Source organism: Eptatretus burgeri, chromosome 2, assembly GCF_056783735.1.
Source record: "Eptatretus burgeri isolate ZD-2024b chromosome 2, Ebu_testis_v1, whole genome shotgun sequence".
In the NCBI taxonomy this organism is placed as follows: Eukaryota; Metazoa; Chordata; class Myxini; order Myxiniformes; family Myxinidae; genus Eptatretus; species Eptatretus burgeri.
The window spans coordinates 141,690,114-141,710,281 of record NC_140962.1 but is presented as its reverse complement, the minus strand read 5'-3'; the positions used below and the strand labels follow the sequence as shown (position 1 = coordinate 141,710,281).

Genomic DNA, 20,168 nt, shown 5'->3' with positions numbered 1-20,168 from the left:
AGCATAGGTTTGTCCCATTAGGACCGGTATGCAAGGCCCACCGGCATGTGGTTACGTTCTGCCACGGAGACACACTTCCTTGGCCTTGGGTAAAGGGTAGGTGCTGGGCAAACCACTGACAGAATGGACAGAATATCCAATGCTCAATGTGCCTAGGCCAATTTGTGGAGATCAAGCCTCTGGCTAGTCTGTGTTTGGCTTAACGGTGAAGGTGGCTGACTGAAGATCTTAGGGTCTTGAGTTAAATTCCCTGTCGGTCTGTTGAATGGACACCAGGTGGGTTGACCTAGTCTGTCATCCTTCCGAGGTCGGCAAAATGAGTACCAGCTTACTGGTAATAGGGGGCATTGCATCAGCACAGCTACGCCCCCAGAAAGATGATGCAATGAGCAGTGACAGGCTGCATACGCATAAATAAAAATGCATCTGGCTCAACATTATTGTGACTGCCAATATCTGGTAGCTGCAGTAATATGGTCCTGTTCCAAGATGTTCTGTGGTCAACCGATGTTGGGGCATGGGCACAGACTTTTGGCAGCATACCCACACAGGTTTCTTGATTTACACCCCTCAAAACCTGTATCCATACCCACTACAGAAATTGCAAGACAACGTAAGAATGCGGAACGATAAAAGGCGGCATTATCATCCCAATAATGGTAGGTAGTGGGGAAAGACAAGACTACTCTGCTGTTCTGATTATCACAGAAAATTTCAGAAAGTTTTGCTTGTTTGAAAGTTGCAACGTGGAATGTGTGAACACCAGCTGACGATGGACACGCAGCATACAGACAGGTAACCGAGCATGTCAGTTCTGGTAGCAGCAGAGGTTAACAGAACGGAAGTTCATATCCACAGCTGGAACCGGTGAGTGTTGTGTCCCTGGTGAAAGAGAGTTTGAGGATTGCGGTGATGCTTTCTTGTTCAGTGGATGGCCTGGAGTACAGAAAAGACAGGAGATAGTTACTCTGGTTTTGCAGCTCTTCACATCAGATCATCATCAATTCATGAGCTTCCATGGGATGATTGCTCAAATGCATATCTGAAAGTTGCAACATCTCATGTCCGTATAAGCACCCACTCCACTCATTTTCGGGCAATAGAAAGGAAGAATTTGTTTCGAGGAGCAGTTGACTGTGGTTACGATGTGTGGTACAGTCAACAGCACTGAATCCTGCAGATCAAATAATCACAATGTGAGACCTCAATGTCCATGGTGGTCACATCGGTTGCAGTCATTCAAAAACATGGACTCGGAAACACGAGTGAGCATGAGACTTAATCCGGCATTCACAAACACCTTCTTTGAACACCCAGACATCCAAAAAGACTATGTGGCAGCATCCATCCAAAAGGCGGCATGCCAATTGATACATCCTTGTGAATCAATGCATGAGTGAAGTTTGTGATTCATGCGTTCGGAGGAGTGCAGACTGTTAGACAGACCACGAGCTTGTACGTTGAAGACTTGCACTGCATATACACTGTCGCAGCAGGTCAGGCGTGTCGAATGTCTCTCACCGACAGGAAATTAAGATCTACACTGAATTGCAATCGGCATTTTCAAGCATTGAAAGAAATAGGGGTGAGTAGCTCACCATCAGCCAAATGGAGTGAATTCCAGAAAGGAAGTATTCAACATGTCACCTGAAGTGCTGTGCGTCATACTAACAATGACAGGTATACACATCTCTTCCAACACGTGAAGATCCTTGACGGGAGTATAAATAAATGCCCAAAACCAGGAAAACGTAGGGATAGTGTCTGCCTTGCAGAACCTGATGCTATACTCTCCCGGTGGGATGAATATTTCCGGACTCTATTAAATTAGTCTGGAAAGCTTGATAATTCAGTGATTGATACTTCATCACAGGAGCAATTAGAAGAACATGCAGTCATTACAACTGTGGGAGAGGTAATTTTAACAGTCGAGCAACTCGCTTCTGGCAAAGCCCTGGGAGAAAACAGAATTCCCGCAGAGATCTATGGGGATGGCGGCCCAGAATTGCAATATAATTTTTTTTTTTTGGCCTAAATGCAAAACGTTACGTTTGGCGCAAACCCAACACAGCACATCACCCAAAGAACACCATCCCGACTGTGAAGCATGGTGGTGGCAGCATCATGTTATGGGGATGTTTCTCATCAGCAGGGGCTGAGGGCACTTGTCAGAATAGAACGGAAAATGGATGGAGCAAAATCCAGCAAAATCCCAGAGGAAAACCTGCTGCCCTCTGCAAGAAAGCTGAAATTGGGATGGTAGTTCATCTTTCAGCATGACAACGACCCAAAGCACACAGACAAAGCTGTACTGGAGTGGCTAAGGAATAAAAAGATAAATGTCCTTGAGTGGCCCAGTCAGAGTCCCGACCGAAATCCAATTGAAAATCTGTGGCATGACTTGAAGATTGCTGTCCATCAAAGCTCCCCACGCAGTATGACTGAGCTTGAACAGTTTTGTTCAGAAGAATGGGCAAATATTATCCAGTCAAGGTGTAGAGAGTTGGTGGAGACCGATCCTAACAGACTCACAGCTGTAATTGCTGTCAAAGGTGCTTCCACCAAGTATTTACGCAAGGGGGTGAGGGGGGGGGGTCAACGCTTATCTAACAAAGACATTCTAGTTTTGCATTTTGAATTAATTTTATGAAATTTGTAAAATTTGTTTTTCACTTGGAAGTTGTGGGTTACGATATGTAAATAAAGGTGGAAAAAGTCTGATCTAACACAATTTCATTCCAGGCTATAAGGCAACAAAAGGTGAAAATTTTGAAAGGAGGTTTAGACATTCTATAAGCACCGTACGAATGTCAATTTGAATGTATTGGTTATCATGGGATAGCTCTGGTCGATGTGGCAGGGAAAGTGACGTCTTGTATCATCTTAGACAGACCCTGTGCTCTTCTGGAAGACCTCTAACAAGAAAGCCAATGTAGGTCTAATCACGGCGGATACACAGATGACATTATGTTGTCGTTAAGACAACACTTGGAAAATGCCATGAATGGCAGAATGATTGCCACAACATTTATATAAAGTCAAAGGCGTTTGAATCAGTTCCAAGAGTTGCTCTGCAAGACCTACAGCACTTGTTAAACTCAAGCTCCATGGAAAACTCATGCGTTTCCAAGCACAAGCACAGACACAAGCACACACACACTGAGGATATCTCAAAAAGTTGTGGACGAATTCAGACGAAACTTGGTGGACAGGTTGGTTGTGTGACGAGGACGAATTGTTCCAATTTTTGGTGAAGATCCGGATCTGGATCAAGATCCGAGCATTATTTAATTTTATTGATTCTTCACCGAGAGGAAAACCTGCTGTCCTCTTCTTCACCATTGAGAGGAGGAGATGACGAGATTGGGACCACATTGTGCAGAGCGTTGGTGCTGCTTAAGCAGTCTCCTTGGCTATTGGGCAAAATCCTGGACGGGTCGCCACTCCGACGCGGTATACCAGCAAGCTGGCACTCATTTTGCCGACCTTGGAAGGATGACAGGCCGAGTTAACCCCAGTTCTACCGGGCTCTATCGAGTGCAGTTCTATTCCTTTGCTCTCGTAATTCTCTGCAGGCTACTGTAGTTGGACTTGTTGACAACTCTCATACACGAAAGTTCCAACTGTAGTACTTTTGCCTGGGATACATACAATCACCCTTCAATGCTCAAGCTACCTAAAAGTCCTGCAAACATCTTTGAGTCCTGGTGTCATCCTCCAGCATAACCAATTTCCAAGTAAAACTGTATGTGCACGCTAAAAATCGCCACGTGGTTGAATTGATAAAAACTAACCACACCACCCATGGAATTGCTGTGTGACAGTGGATGCCTCTGCTCAACATCTTGGAGGAGGTTTCTCCAGTGGTCTCCCATCGCCCATTTGGGAGACCGAGTCCATTACAAGACATCTTTTCTACTAAACCCAGCAAGTGTATTGTATAAACAAAAGAAAACATAGATTGAGGGTCATGGAAGAGTTGAAACATGTTTATAAATCATTGGAAATAATACTCAAGGGAAAGTCCTCACGAATGTATTAATGCCACCCTGTAGCACCCCTCTTTGCCTCCCCCGACCATCCACTATATTATTATCATTCTAATTTGACCTCGATACGACATGAATGAAAATGCAATTACCAAAACTTCAAGGATCGCAGAGCAGAAACAGAAAAAAAGTGAAGTAAATTGATCATTTTCTCGGATAACAACATATTCTCATACCTCGAGTCGCTTGCACTCTTGCATTATCTCCACTGCTAACATCTTCCAACGACAAAATGTTCCTCGGTAAATGAAAAATGTGCAAACAAAGCAGCTTTGGGGCCACACATTAATTACGTTTGCAGATGTAGTGAATGCTTCGCTGATGAATGAATGCTTCAACCCCTCACTTATGAAAAGGTTTAAAATAAATAAATAAATAAATAAATAAATAAAATAACAACACGAAGGAAATAAATACAATTCTCATTTCAAGAAAATACACGTTGATAAACCTTGACAATTGTTCTGGGTGGTTAACTGACTTAATGAGGAAGATAAATAGATTTTTTTTTTTTTAGATCATTTCATTCAAAGACCATTGCTTACCATCCTCCGGTCCTTCATCTTCAGGTCCATCGGACTTCAGGTCCTCAATTTTGATGCGCAAGATTTCAAATCCATCCATCTCGTCGTCACCCTCATCCTCATCCTCATCGTTTCCACAATCAGCTGCAACAGACAGTTCAGAACCTCCGTGTACACTCCATGGCTGCATAGAAATGCAGTAAGTCTGCAATCTATTTTTATGGAACAATTTCCATCTTCACCAAATTCAACAGAAAAATTCACATTATGGATGTCAAAAATGCAAAGATATTGTTGAGGAAATTAATTCGAAGCGGGTGCCTAAAATAGCGTAGTTATTTCCTGAAAGTGAATATTTTGCAGAAGCGTAAAGCAATTAAATGTGATATTAGATATGGTCAGGTCAGGTCAGGTCAGGTATGGGAGCATGCACTGGAGCAGCACGTCGCTGCGTCCGCTTTCCGACGGTACTCCAGGGGCTTCCGTCTGGCCATCCCCCAGGCAGATGTCTGGCCCATTCCCATCTCCTTGAGATGCCGATCAACCTGCTGCAACCACGAGGCACGTGGTCGGCCCATTGGCCTCCTCCACTCACAAGGCTCCCTCACTGAGAGAATCTGATGAGCAGAATCAGCGTTAGGAAAACGAGCCACATGTCCATACAGCCGCAGCTGACGCTCACGCACTATGCAGGTAACAAATCTCATTTGAGTCTCTCTCAGCAACTGCTCGTTGGACACAAAGTCCGACCAGCGATAGCCAAGGATTCTGTGAAGAGACCTGGTACCAAAGGAATTAAGTCTCCGTCTCAGATCCCTGGTCAGAGTCCAAGTCTCACATCCGCAGAGCAAGACTGGAAGCGCCAAGGACCTGAAGACTCGGACTTTCGTCGTCCTGCACAGGTACCTACAGTGCCACACCCCATGATCGAGTGAAGCCATGACTCCCCAGGCATCTATTGACCTCTGGCTCACAGCCAGCAAAGACAGGAATATCCACTGCCAAGGAAAGTGAATCTCTCCACGACCTCAACATCCTCACCACAAACAGGTACAGGCAAGATAGAAGCATCCAAGATGTCAATGAAAACCTGGATCTTAGTTTTGACCCAGAAACCCTAACCCCAGTGGCTCTGACTCCACATTCAGCAAGTCGAGGGCCCCAAGAGGATATCCAGAGTCTCCGCAAAGATGACTACATCATCTGCAAAATCAAAGTCAGAGATCTTGACATTCCAAAACGATGCACCACAGCTTGATCTCTCCAACATCCTCCCCAGAATCCAGTCCATACAAGCATTGAAAAGTGTGGGGGCCAGTACACACCCCTCACTATCTCATGAACAACTGGAAATAAGTTAGAGATGGTACCACCACATCTCACAGCACTCTCAGTGCCACAGTATAGTTCAGACATCAGATTGATCAGTTTTGGTGGCACCCTATGAAGAACAAGAATCCTCCAGAGGGCGTCCCGATTCACTGAATCAAATGCTTTGCAGAGATCAACACACACTGCAAGCAGCCCCTGCCGAAACTCTCGTCTGTGTTCGGTGAGGACCCGAAGAGCAAGGAGATGGTCAATCGTTGACCTCTTTGGTGTAAAGCCTGACTGCTCTGGACGCTGGTGCTCAAGCGGATGGTGGCGAACCCTATCAAGAATTATCCGAGCAAAGACGTTGCCCGGCACCGAGAGCAGCATCACCCCATCGGTAGTTGTTGCAGTCTTGGTGATCACCGTTCCCTTTCCAGAGAGGGACAACAAGGCCCCTCTTGCAGTCAGTTGGGATGATGCCTGTGTTCGAAGCAGAGCACAGAACTGCATGCAACAACACAAGTACAGCATTTCCACCAGCCGTGAGAAGTTCAGCACGGATGCCACAGATCCCAGGAGCTTTACCCCATTTCAACGGGTTCACCACAGCCTGTGTTTCCACAAACGAATATGGATCACAGTTAATTGGAGGGTTAGCAATAAGGATAGTAACACCCCAGACATCAAACTCGACAGCTGGTGGATCAGCTTGGTACAGCCGCTCAGAGTAACCGGCCCAGTGGTCCTTCACTTCGGACTCCTCCGTCAAGAGCGCACCACCCTTCGCTCCAACTCCAGTACACCGAGGGATGAGCTTGGAGGAACGCAATGCGCGAATTCCCCTGGAAGCAGGATGAGAATCCCTTGACCACAGGTGATGCTCTTTCCCTCCTCACAGATTCCTCACACATAAGCTTCCATGTCCACCCTCAGTGCATGTGCAGTTTTACGCCTCAACAACTCAGCTCTGCCATTAAGCCTGGCCCTGCAACTCTGGTCAATGGTATCCAGTGTCCCTTGAGAAACAATATTCTTCTTCGCCCTTTGGTGAGTTCCAAGACATCAATCAGCAACATCAAGGCTGGTGGTCTTGAAGGCACTCCACAACTCGTCAGGATTCCCCAAAGCACCCAGACCCCCTAAGTCCCCACCCAGCATGTTCGCAAACTCCTCAGCTACCCTCTCATTCTTGAGCTTGCCAATATCCAGCCAAGGCTGGGATGGTACCATTCTCCCAGGTTGAAGCTTCAGCTTCAAAGTTGCTGCAGCTACAACAAGCCTGTGGGCGGTATTGAGGAACTGAGCACTCTGATGGTTGCTGGAGGATTATCCAGAACTGCAGGGTCCATCAATGAGCACATGGTCACTCTCCTTTGCTACACCGCCAGCGTTGGAACACCAAGTCCAGCGATGAGCCTGTGGGCACTAAAACCATGAACCGGCCACCCTAAATCCATGAGTTCTTGCAAAATCAAGGAACTTGGTGCTATTCAGGTTCACAGTTCCAGACCCCTGGGAACCAACACATGTCTCATAACCATCCCCATCAGTTCCAGTCGATGCATTGAAATCCCCCAAAACTAGAAGAGTATCTCAACTGGGGCACTAATTAACCACAGACTCGAGCGTGGCATAGAATGCATCCTTCAGGGTGAGATCACTCACCTCAGTCGGAGCATATACAGAGACCAGGGAAATGACACCTAAGGAGTGACGAATCCTTCGTCTCATAATATGCTCCTTGACTGGTGTTACCTCTATTATCATTGGAGTCAGCTTATTGGACACAGCTACAGCAACTCCTTGCAAATGGTCACCATCAGAGCAACCAGACCAATCGTAGGTGTAACCACCCGCCATGATCTCGCCACCTGGCAGTGTTCACGGGGCAGGAAAACGGGAAAAAGCTTTTCTTAATTTAAAGGGATTATCTTCAAAGTATTCGGGGTGGGGGGGGGGGGTAGACAAGATGCTCAATAAATGGAATGGATCCAATGGTCAACGAACACAAGAAAAATGGAATGAGTAACATGCAATGTTATGTACAACGAGAACTAAAGATAACCCGCTAATGGCACCGACGAATATCAGTTTCATACAACGAAGGGGAATCGGCAAGGACTTGTGCAGGCACGAGCTGGTTGTGGTTCCATCACAATGGTGTGGTCATGCAGGTCAGTGCAACATGGACGAAGTGCGGCTCTGGGAGTGATGGAAAGGAGAAGATGGTGCCCAAGCAAAGGGAAGGAAAGAGATGTTGCTCCCTTGAAGGTGCAGCTCCAACTGACCGCATTGATGCGACTCAGGCCCTCATAAACTCTGGGACCGCCTTCATGGGCAGCGGGTGCCGTCATTGGCCAATCCACAGGATGGGGTCCGGGACGGAGCTCTCCCCTGGGTCAGCCGCACCCCCATCCGGGACCTCGCCCCAGCATCCAAGGCCGGTTATCCCACAGTCCTTTGCGAGCCCTCAGCAGAACTGCCCTGCCTGTTCGTGGCACTTTTCAACCATCCATAAAAGTCCTACAAAGCACATTTTATAGCCCTGTTTCAGTGCCTCTGTGAAATGTTCAAGTTCTCCACCCGGCCTCGCCCACACAGAGGGTCAGTTAGACATAATGCAACCTTACTCGATCTGCTACACTATATTATTATTTTCTCTGACTTGTTATCTCCCATTGTATGTACATTTCATTCCTTCCCTTCATCACACTGTCCCTAGACGTTGTACATACTGTTATGTGAAAGTGGGGGATTTGGGGGGGAGAGGGGGTAGGGTCCATATGTAATAGATGGTGGTCAGACTTTTGCATGGACCTATGATTGCATAGGTTAGATTACTCCTGCAATAGATATTTGTCCAGAGGAAAGTAGTCTTGTGAAAAGTGCACGAAGGAGGCAACGAGTGTGAAAGAGAGCATCGACTAGTCCATGTCTCCCTCTCCGGGGTGGACTGGTTTATAAAATTGAGAATTAAATTATCTTCCTGGAATTGGCTGCAGTACAATCCTATGGAGATGGAGGAGGCTGTAGCTCTCTCTCTCTGCTCAGTTCATGCCGAATAGGTAGAGCCTATGCAACTGTTTATCCAGAAAAGCCTTTTTGAAATCTATATATTAAGTGGGGGGGTTGGGGGGGGTACAGGGCAACGCCGGTGAGCTTTTCCTGGCAGTGGTTTTGGACGTGTTTAAAATTGGGAAAAAAACTGTTAGTTTAAAAAAAAACCCTAGCACGCACGCACGCACACACACCAGGCTTTTTACTCATTGCTTTGCCAACGTATTTAATCGAAAAATGGCATGTTGTACGTCACTAACATTCTTCTCAATTCACCCTATCATTTACCCGAGGACATTTTCCATCGACTTGGAAGTCAGCAAACATCACCTTCATCAGCCAACTTCTTCTTTTTCTTAACGGCATTAATTACGTCCGCCACTGAAGGTGAAGGAGGTTATGTTTTCACCCCTTTGTCTGTTTGTGCGCAGGATACATGAAAAAGTTGTGGACAGATCCACAATTTATTTATTTTTTAAAGGATATTAAAGCTGTTTAAAAAGGATACAGCACGGGCATGTGGAGAGATGAGGGAGGGAATTGGGAGAGAGGAGAGAAAGAGAGAGAGAGGAGAGATAGAGAGAGAGAGGAGAGAAAGAGAGAGAGAGGAGAGAAAGAGAGAAAGAGAGAAAGAGAGAAAGAGAGAGAGAGAGAGAGAAAGAGAGAAAGAGAGAAAGAGAGAAAGAGAGAAAGAGATAAAGAGAGAAAGAGAGAAAGAGAGAAAGAGAAAGAGAGAAAGAGAGAAAGAGAGAAAGAGAGAAAGAGAGAAAGAGAAGAGAGAAAGAGAGAAAGAGAGAAAGAGAGAAAGAGAGAAAGAGAGAAAGAGAGAAAGAGAGAAAGAGAGAAGAGAGAAAGAGAGAAAGAGAGAAAGAGAGAAAGAGAGAAAGAGAGAAAGAGAGAAAGAGAGAAAGAGAGAAAGAGAGAAAGAGAGAAAGAGAAAGAGAGAGAGATGGGAGAAGGAGAGGAGAGGGATAAGCAGAATTGGGGGGGGGGGGGTGAAGAAGTTTCCTTCTGTATCCATCCTGTCTACCCCATTGTCCAATTCTCCCTCTATTTTGTCCTTCAACTCCACTGTTGCCCCCCCCCCCCACCACCACCATCCTCTCATTACTATTCCTTTTGTCCTGTTGCGTCCTGATCCATTTCATGTCCGAGCTCTTCCACGAGCCTCGACACTGTGTACAAATAAGTCATAGGTTGCCAACCATTGCACAGGCTTCGTGGGCCGAATGGTCTCTTTCTGCATTGAAGTTCCTTGGAAGGGAAGTCATCTATTATATATTGTGAAAAATGGTGTCTGTCCATGCGTTCATCTGTCTCCCGTTTACTGTGACCGCTTCTCGTGCTGCGTTTGAAAAGCTTACCATTCAATTTTGAAATGATGGGAGAACAGGCTTGAGTAATGTTGATGCCAAATTATATTTTGCAACAAGGATATTTTGCCCTCCTTTTAGACAAACCCAACCTCTGCCACCCTATGTTGCACAACAATTTTGCTGTTGACGGAATAAGTAGTTCAGAACTTTGGTTTTGAGTGAAACCAAGATTGCAACACAATTTAACTTTTCTAAAATACATGAAATATTATTTAAATTTAAAGATTAACTTAAACCTTTCCTGTCACTGGGGACGGACACTTTTGCTAGCTTTTCCCATCATTTGGGACGGGTACTCTTACTAGTATATATATATATGTGCAGTAGCCTGAAAAAGTGTTCATCATCCTCCAAAGTTTTCACATTTTGATGCCACCTGAGCTTATTCCAGGATTCTTTCAAATCAAACTTAATATATACAGTCTTCACAAGTACTCCAATGTGATAAAGCTAAAAAAATGCAGATAAAATGTGAATAAGTTGGATTGACAGAGAAAATCAGATGATTCTCAGTTGTACAAGTGTTCAAACCCTTTACCTAATTAAGAAGCCAAATGAAGACCAATGAGCTTTCCAAAGAAGTCAGACATGAAGTGGTGGAGAAGCACCGTTCAGGAGAGGGTTACAAGAAGATTTCAAAATCACTCATTATCTCTGAGTAACGGTGAAATCCATCATCAAGAAGTGGAAGATGTGTCATACAAGGATTTACAAGGAATAAAGGTGCAGGAGGAGGCCATTCAGCCCATCATGCCTGTTCCACACCAACACCAGATTTAATCAATCTGTTGATACCCCTTCCCTTTGTGTGCAGCCTTTTTCGCTGCTATACTGGTACTCGTTTCGCCGACCTCGGAAGGATGACAAGCTGAGTCAACCACCTGGTGTTAATTCAGCAGCCAACAGGGCTTGAACTCAGGACCCTAGGATCCCAAGCCGCCACCCTAACCGCAAAGCCAACACCAAGTTAAATATACACTTCTGATTCATCCATCCAATCATGATTATACAATCAATTCTGATTATAACCACCCAGACTCTACCCAGAACAAGTCGCCCATCCAAGCTCAGCAGCTGGGCAAGCAGGAAACTGGTTCGGGATGTCACTGTAAATCTAACAATGTCAATGAAAGATCTGCAAGGCTCTATGTTCGAGATGGGGGTCAGTGTTTACTTTTCATCAATCAACAATATCCCGTTCCCTTCACAAAGATGGCCTCTGTGGCCAAGTAGCAATAAAGAAGCCATTACTAAAAAAAAAGACATCAAAAATCTTGAATGGAGTTTATGAAAAAAAAAAACATCTTGATGATACTGCAGGCATGTTGAGAAACGTTTTGTGGTCAGGCGAGACAAAAATTGAACTTTTTGGTCTAAATTCAAAGCGTTACATCTGGTGCAAACCTACCACTGCACATCACCAAATCAACACCATCCCTACTATCAAGCATGGTGGTGGCAGCATCACATTGTGGGGCTGCTTCTCATCAGCAGGGACTGGCAAGGTTATCAGGATAGAAGGGATGATGGATAGTGCAAACTCCAGGAGAATCCTTGATGAAAACCTGCTCAAGTCAGCCATGAATCTGAAACTGGGTAGGAGATTCACATTTCAGCAGGACAATATTCCAAAGCACAAAGCTAAAGCCACACAGGAGTTCTGCTTCTGCGGAGAGTAGACACATACTTGTTATGAGCATTGTGGAATGATCCGAGGTGGAATTATCAAAGACAACCATGAGCACGAAGGAGCTTTCAAAAGACCACCGGCATAAAGTTGTGGAAAGGCACAGATCAGGAGATGGGTATAAAATATTTCACAGGCCTTGAATATCCCTTGGAGCACAGTCAAGACGATCATTAAGAGGTAGAAGGCGTATGGTGCCACCAAGACCCTGCCTAGATCAGGCCGTCCCTCCAAACTGGATTAGCAAGCAAGGAGGAGACTGATCAGAGAGGCCACCAGGAGGCCAATGGGAACTTTGAAAGAGCTACATGCCTTTATGGCAAAGACTGGTCACTGTGCATGTGACAGCAATATCCCAAGCATTCCACAAGTTTGGCTTGTACGGTCAGGTGGCAAGAAGTGTTGGGGTCTGACGAAACAAATGTGTAACTTTTTTGCCTAAATGCAAAACGTTACATTTGGCACAATCCCAACCCCACACAGCACATTATGATGCTACCAACAAAGAACACCATCTCTACGGTGAAGCATAGTGGTGGCAGCATCATGTTTTGGGGATGTTTCTCATCAGCAGGAACTGGGGGCACTTATCAGGATAGAAGGGAAAATGGATGGAGCAAAATACAGAAAAATCCCAGAGGAAAACCTGTTGCCTTCTGCAAGAAAACTGAAATTGGGACAGAAGTTCACCTTTCAGCATGACATCGACCCGAAGCACACAGCCAAAGCTACACTGGAGTGGCTCAGGAACAAAAAGATAAATGCCCTCGAGTCAGAGCCCCGACCTAAATCCAATCGAAAATCTGTGACATGACGTGAAGATTGCTGTCCATCAACGCTCCCCACGCAACTCGACTGAGCTTGAACAGTTTTGTTCAGAAGAAAGTTCAAATATTTTCCAATCAAGGTGTGTAAAGTTGGTAGAGACCTATCCCAACAGACTCACAGCTGTAATTGCTGTTAAAGCTGCTACCACCAAGTATTAACTCAGGGGGGTGGAATCTTATCCAACCAAGATATTCTAGTTTTGTATTATTAATCAATTTTCTGAAATTTGTAGAATTTGTTTTTCACTTGGAAGCTGTGGGTTACGATGTAGAAATAAAAGTAGAAAAAGTCTGGTTTAATATAATTTCATTCCAGGCTACAAGGCAACAAAAGGTGAAAATTTTGAAAGGGGGTATAGACTTTCTATCGGCACTGTATATGTGGAAGAATTCCCAGGCTAAATTAATGTCAGCGGTGGTGGATAAAGGACACCAGTCATGTAATGTATAAAAAAACCCCCAAAAAAACAAACAAACTGTGAATACACGAATACAGAAGCAGGTCACATTTCATACACCGCAAATACGCGGGGTCCACGAATGTCGGGGTTCCACAGCATAGCAATACTTCTCGAAGCAAAAGAAAATACCATCATGACAGCAAAAACAAAAACGAAATTAAATAAGTCAATGTTTACAAACGGAATTGAATAGTTTGAGTGTGCCATGTGTGTTTGTTGGTGTTGAAAAGACAGGAACACCTGAAAACATTTAAGGTTCAGACAACACAAAAGTCATTTCGAATACAAACATTTGAAAACCTGAAATATTTCTCATTCATCATATATTGAGATTCACCTGCTGGGGAAGGAGGCTGAGCAGCTGTGTTATGAAGACCTTTGTTTGAACTGTTGTTTTGGGTGTGGTTTTGTTTCCGTTCTGATGTCCTGGTTTGTTGTACAGAATGTTGTTGGCGATCCTGTTCAATACTGCCATTGTTCGATTCTGGAACTTCATGACAAATAGTTTGAAGTCTCGAAGTTGCACGTCTATTCCTGTTTTTCTTTAATCTTTGTTGACGTTGAACCTCAGTCTCGTTCTGCCGAGCAATTCGTTGTCTCTCCTTGTTTTTCTGTAACCTTTCCGTGCGCTTTTCTTGAGATTCTGTTTGGCGAGCAATTCGTTGCCTCTCTTTGTTTTTCTGTAATCTTTCCATGCGGTTTTCTTGAGGTTCTGTTTGACGAGCAATTTGTTGACTTCTCCTTCTTTTTTCCAGTTTGTGTCGTTTTTCTTCCAGCAACAACCCCTCAAGGCTTCTTGTTGAATCCTCCTGGATAAGACTTTGTTCCTCAAAATCATAAGCACTTGAGTCTGCTTCTTGGATGCATGCCTTCTTCTTCTTGGATGCATTTGAGTACCGACCAATATGAGCTCTCTTCTTTGGTGACATCTTTCTGGAGAACTGATGATGGGAAAGAAGGAAAACTTTAAAATATTATTTACATGCAATGTCATTTCAATCAGTGTTTTTTTTTCAAAACAAAACACCGATTAAGTAATGTCAAATAGAATTTCGTAAACACAACCATCATTTCAAATAATAGGCAGCCACTCCACTCCCCCCCCCCCAACACTCCAAAAAATTGACATGGGAACAAACTATTAAATTGCCATATTTACCATGAATTAAAGAGGTGCCACTCTTGAAATGATTCGAAGTATATGGAAAACATCAACTCGCTCTCGATCAAGATTAGGGCCCTGTCACACCTTGACGTTTTAGCCAGCGTATCAAAATGTATGTAAAACGCTGGCATACGCTGAACTATTGATGTTTTTTTTCCAGTTTTGGGCGTATTCATAACGAGTTGGACGTATGCATAACGTATTAGTAACGTACACAGAACGTTTCGATAACTTATAGATAACTTATACCAATGAATGCTTAGCGTGTTGTCGGCGTTCACAACCTATGCCCAACGATAGTCTAATTTATGCATAGCGCGGCAGCGTATCGCCGACGATCACGTGGCGTAGCCTATTAATAGGCTGCCACTCAACGATTTAAAGGCCCTGTCACACCTTGAGGATTTAGCCAGCATATGCCGACGTATGAAAAATTTGTCTAAAACGCTGACACGCGTCAAATACGTTATGGGTAAGTTTTGTATACATTAAGAGCACACTGAAGCACGCTGGCATACGTTGTAGTATGACGAGCTCGTCGACAAATTTTGAGCATGCTCAAAATTTTTCGACGTATGCCAGCGTGTGACTCACACGTTCTGCATACGCTGGCCATAAATTGTAGGCATGCTATGCGATCGTTGATAAAAAAAAATTCAGTGTCTCAGGTGGTCTGTAGTGGGTTTGAGTGACAATTGCTCCGAATCCAGGTGAGCTTCAGGACAGGCGGTCCTATTTTTATAGATTGCAGCGCCGAGAGCTGTACTGCCGCTTTCCATTCACTGCCGCTTTTCGTTTCCGTGCGTGATATGCGAGCAATACTGATCTGTGTACATGTCTGCAAACGTAAGTTCCATCGTAGCTGCTGCAGTAAAAATTTAGTGCACGCTTCCGATTAAAATGATGCAAAATACAACTGGTTTTAAAACTAGCAAACTCTGTGACAAATGTGGAATGTCGACTGTGGAAGCAGTTTCCTGCTACCTCGGATGGAGAAACGTAAGTTCATTTACAAGCCGTTTACTCAGCAAAACAAAAGACACTTCTGTGCACAGAAGGAAGGCTCCAGTCTGCCACATCGTAGCAAGCTGAAGACTAAATTCAACATAGAATATCGATTGTATATATACAGTTTCACCAGGGCATGTCTTGAAAACAGATGGAACTTTGTGAACTTTAAAATTGCAACTTAGAAGGATAATTGGTCTGTTTTGGAGCTTGCTTATAGCCCTGGGAAAGGGTGTCGGGGGGAGATATTGTGGGTTCAGATGGTCATCAGATCCATAAGGTTTTGCAAGGTTGTTTACGACTTCAGAGGAATGTGTGTATTCTGCCCTCTCCTAGTTTTCTCAGCATATATTTATTAAATTCTTTCTTAAAAGCACTAAACTAAGTTAATTCAGCATTTTACATCATTATAAATTGTGTTTTTACATTCAATTAATAATGTATTTTCCACAAGACAAACTGTGCAAATGTAACAAATCATTTTCATGAATTAAGCTTTGTTTTTGAAGATGGCTTTCATCTGTTTGCAAATTTAGACGGGAACGTAGAGTCCTGAAGCCGTGGTATATGGGAACAGTTATTGATGAGCAATGCTCGCTACGTGATGTTTTATTCGATTTTGAGATTGAGGAGTTGGACCAGGGAGCACTTAAGAGTCCACATCCCACATATGCAAATCTGTGTATTAAATGTTTACAGTCGATCTACATAGAAAGATGGCATCGCCAATAATTGTAAAATGCACGGCGTGTCGCTTTTTGTATTACATCATACACTTAATATTGTTACGGATCTGGAAACCATGTGCATACAACATACAGGTGTCACAAAAGTTAGTTATGCCGTTAAGTACATTTGAGATAGAACCCCTCCTTTTGTCTAGTGGAAGAATCAAAGGTGTGCGTTGCGACGGTTTAGGGAGGTTATATCTTCAAACCACATATCCTCCAATGCCACATCCAGCCTGAGCCGTGTGGATCCAACGAGAGTGAGAGGAGACTTCGTCACCCGTCCGACAATATCGCCACCGCCAGGAATACAAATCGGTGGCACGCCGTCTCCCTGGCGTTCCACGGGGAGAAGTGGGTCCTGTCCACGGCCATGAACTCTGCCCGGGGACTCAGTCTGCTCCACGGGCTTGAGCCCCCCCGAGCCGGACCACCATTGACAGGTGCCACACCGCGGAGCAGCCCCTACCTCCAGCATGCAGGTACCCCGCCGAACTGCGACCCCGAGCTCATCTCTCCTTCTCCGGCTGCGGGGGTCTTCAATAAAGCATCTGTGTGTGTGTGTGTGTCTAAGTGTGTTGGGCCAGTCTTTAACTCGAACTATTTTAGTGTTTTTATTTGATCATTGTAAATATTTCTTGTATATTCACGATAAGTCTTTCCTGTGTTTTTCTATTTACTGTAAATAAATCATTGTGATGCATCAGGTTTGCGATAAATTATCTGTGCTAATGCCCGGCTTGATTCCCTCAAAGAAAATTCAAACAGCTTGCCGAGTTTCGGAGATAATGGTATAGGCGATTTCCATTAGCGGCGATATTATGACGTCAACTTTTTTTCTCGGAAGAATTTCCAAAATCGGAGATGGTTACTGCCTGCGCATGGGCTTTCTGCATATACATGGCAAGTTTCATGAAGATCCGATGAAAACTCTGGGTTGTGAAACAAAAAATGTCAAAAAATAGGAATGATGTCATAAAAATTGATATGACATCATAGTGATGTATCATATGTGCGGTAATTCAACTCTGCTAATGCCCTGTTCGATTCCCGCAAACAGAATTCAAAAAGCTTGCCTAGTTTCGGAGATAATTTTTTAGGCAATTTCAATCAGCGGAGATATTTTGACGTCACAACTTTTTTTCTCGGAGGAATTTTCAAAATCGGAGATGGTTACTGTCTACGCAGGGTATTTTTACATATATAGGCCAATTTTCAGGAAGTTTCGATGAAAACTGTAGGCTGTGAAACAAACTAGTTTTGAGATTATGGTTTAGGTGATTTCCATTAGCGGCGATATTATGACGTTAACTTTTTTCTTTCTCGGAAGAATTTCCAAAATCGGAGATCGTTACTGTCTGCGCAGGGAATTTTTAAATATATATATATATATATATATATATATATATATATATATATATATATATATATATATATATATATATATATATATATATATATATATATATACATACGCCAAGTTTCAGGAAGTTTCGATGAAAGCTGTAGGCTGTGAAACAAAAAAGTCCACAAGAACAACAACGTGAGCAAGACTTAGAGATCCTCCACGAGGATGTAAAAAAAAAAATTGGCCTTATTTCATGCAGAGAATACATTATAATAACTCCAACACTTTAATATTAAACATAAGTTGGGCATAACAATCCCAACCCACAATTTATACCGAGTTGGGTCATGTGATCTAGATTGGGTTATTTCCACCTTGGTAAACCATCAAGAAGATTGACGTATAAAGCTGCTGAAAAATTAATGCGGGAATGTACCACAGCAATTTTGGGACAAATGACCTCATTTACTTGTTTGAGATTGTACATGGTTTTGCAATGACTACTTATGCTCAGTGTAGCTGCGTGGCAACTGTGGACCCTTTTGTGTGTTAATCTCCATTCTGCATATGGAATATAATTACATACTTGAATGCAACTGGTTTGATTCCCGACAAAATTCACCTTTGAACGCGAGGGAGAAGGGTCGAGGCAAAAGCCAAATGCCACCCCTCTTGCCGACAAGGATGCTCGATCGGGAAGAGCAGCGTTATTTTTTATTTTAACATCGTTTTAATTACGAATTGCAATTTGTTATTATGATGTTGACCGAGCACTTGTTATAATAATGTAGTGCAGCAAATTTCTGGGCAATTGTTCCAGGGGTATGGAATTGGAAAAAAAAATTCAAAGAAAAGGCTTAACACAAGCAATTCACACAAACGTGTGTGTGTATATGTGTGTATATATGTGTATATATATGTGTATATATATGTGTGTGTGTGTGTGTGTGTGTGTGTGTGTGTGTGTGTGTGTGTGTGTGTGTGTGTGTGTGTGTGTGTGTGTGTGTGTGTGTGTGTGTGTGTGTGTGTGTGTGTGTGTGTGTGTGTGTGTGTGTGTATATATATATATATATATATATATATATATATATATATATATATATATATATATATATATATATATATATATATATATATATATATATATATATATATATATTGTTATGGTTTTGGGGTGAGAGGAATGATCTAATAAAGAAGTTTAGCATTGTGTGGAGTTGCTTGGTCCGTGGATGAGTGGAAGCATCTCGATGGAACCAAGTAAGGAATATGTGAGCTTAAGTGTTACGTGTCACCACATAAGGGGTGGTGCAGTATCAATCAATTGGCATCGGGAGTAAAAATAAGTTCCCCAGTTCGTGATTGCCCTCTGTGGTTTTCCCCATATTTTTTATATTGCCAACCAGGCAGTAAAGCTGGGAAACGCGTCCCTGAAACGACAACAAACAAGAAGCCCCACCTCCCTGGGTTTGGGGGCGAGGAGGCCATGCTCCGGAGGCGGAGGAAACAGAGCACCAGGTGGAGAGGGGAGTGATCGAAGGCGCATTTGCCCAGGCAAAAGTGCAGGAGAGGCTGGCGCATGCCACAGGGGGGTTGTGGAAGGCTCCCATCTGGTTTGGCAGAACACACACACACACACACACACACACACACACACACACACACACACACACACACACACACACACACACACACACACACACACACGAGGTTGTTCTGAGGACCGCACGAGGAAGGTGGCACCTTTGAGGCGAGGAAGGCTGGGACATTTGAAGACTTTGTGTGGAAAGCTGCGAGAGAAGCACCATTTTTGCGCAGGTGTGCCCGGCTATGAGTGACGGCGCCATTTTGCCTGCATGAGCACGTGCTGGTGGAGGGCCTCCATTCCGGGTTTGACAGGGATCAGCCCTGACCCAAGCTGAGTACCAGTGAACTTGCAAAAGGGGGTTGTTTTGTTTTTTTTTCATTTTGTCACTGAACTAATTTACATTTCCAACCTGGCCTCCAAAGCCACTCACCCACTGGGAATTCTCCGTCGTTCAAAATCCTTCCTCGATCCACCTGAGCTCCTGACCACATATAAAGCTTTTGTCCGCAGCCTGATGGAGTACTGCTCTCCCCTCTGGGCTGGTGCTCCTGCCACTCACCTTTCTCGGCTTCACGCTGCAGAAACCAAGGCATTCAGGATCATTGGTATCTCCTGTGGTGAGGCTGAGTCTTTGGGCCTCTCACTCTCTCACCGCAGGCAGGTCGGTGGTCTTTGTCTTATTCAGTCTCCTCTCTGGTCTCGTGCCCCCCCCCCGCTCTGTCTGCGATCTGTCCCCCCCCTATATTTCCACAGGGCGCTCAATGTCTGCCAGTAACTCCCTTCTGGTAAAACTACCAAAATCACGAATCACTGCTCACATTCACTCTTTCATTCCTCCTTTTTCCCCTCCTTTGGAATAAAGTCCCACACCCTGTTCAATCCCATTCCTCCCTCCAGACCTTCAAAACAGCTGTTCACAACCACCTATCCCCCATCCAAAACCTCGATTTTTTTTTAACCTCCGTTGATCTACCCCAAAACCACCTCCTTCAAATTCCCTGCTTTCCTTCTTGAAAGTCCCCGTAATGTCCATCTT

General features: G+C 44.1%; 1 protein-coding gene and 1 long non-coding RNA gene across 4 annotated transcripts in view; one reads left to right on the top strand and one right to left on the bottom strand.

The window, feature by feature from the left end:
- LOC147033361 (uncharacterized) overlaps positions 1 to 20,168 on the top strand; it is an 85,550-nt gene that overhangs the window by 38,268 nt on the left and 27,114 nt on the right. The gene's annotated exons all lie outside the window — the stretch shown is intronic.
- The window catches only part of LOC147033362 (uncharacterized), a 51,265-nt gene that overhangs the window by 26,483 nt on the left and 4,614 nt on the right, over positions 1 to 20,168 (bottom strand). For all 3 annotated transcript variants that reach the window (XR_015051188.1, XM_085854628.1, XM_085854617.1), the window contains 2 exons: positions 13,633 to 14,236; positions 4,595 to 4,717 (listed from right to left, as the gene is read on the bottom strand). Coding sequence is in view for 2 of the 3 variants with exons in the window: in XM_085854628.1 (XP_085710754.1) it covers positions 4,595 to 4,717; positions 13,633 to 14,224 (715 nt within the window). In the remaining variant the exon portion in view is untranslated. The remainder of the gene's footprint in view (positions 1 to 4,594; positions 4,718 to 13,632; positions 14,237 to 20,168) is intronic.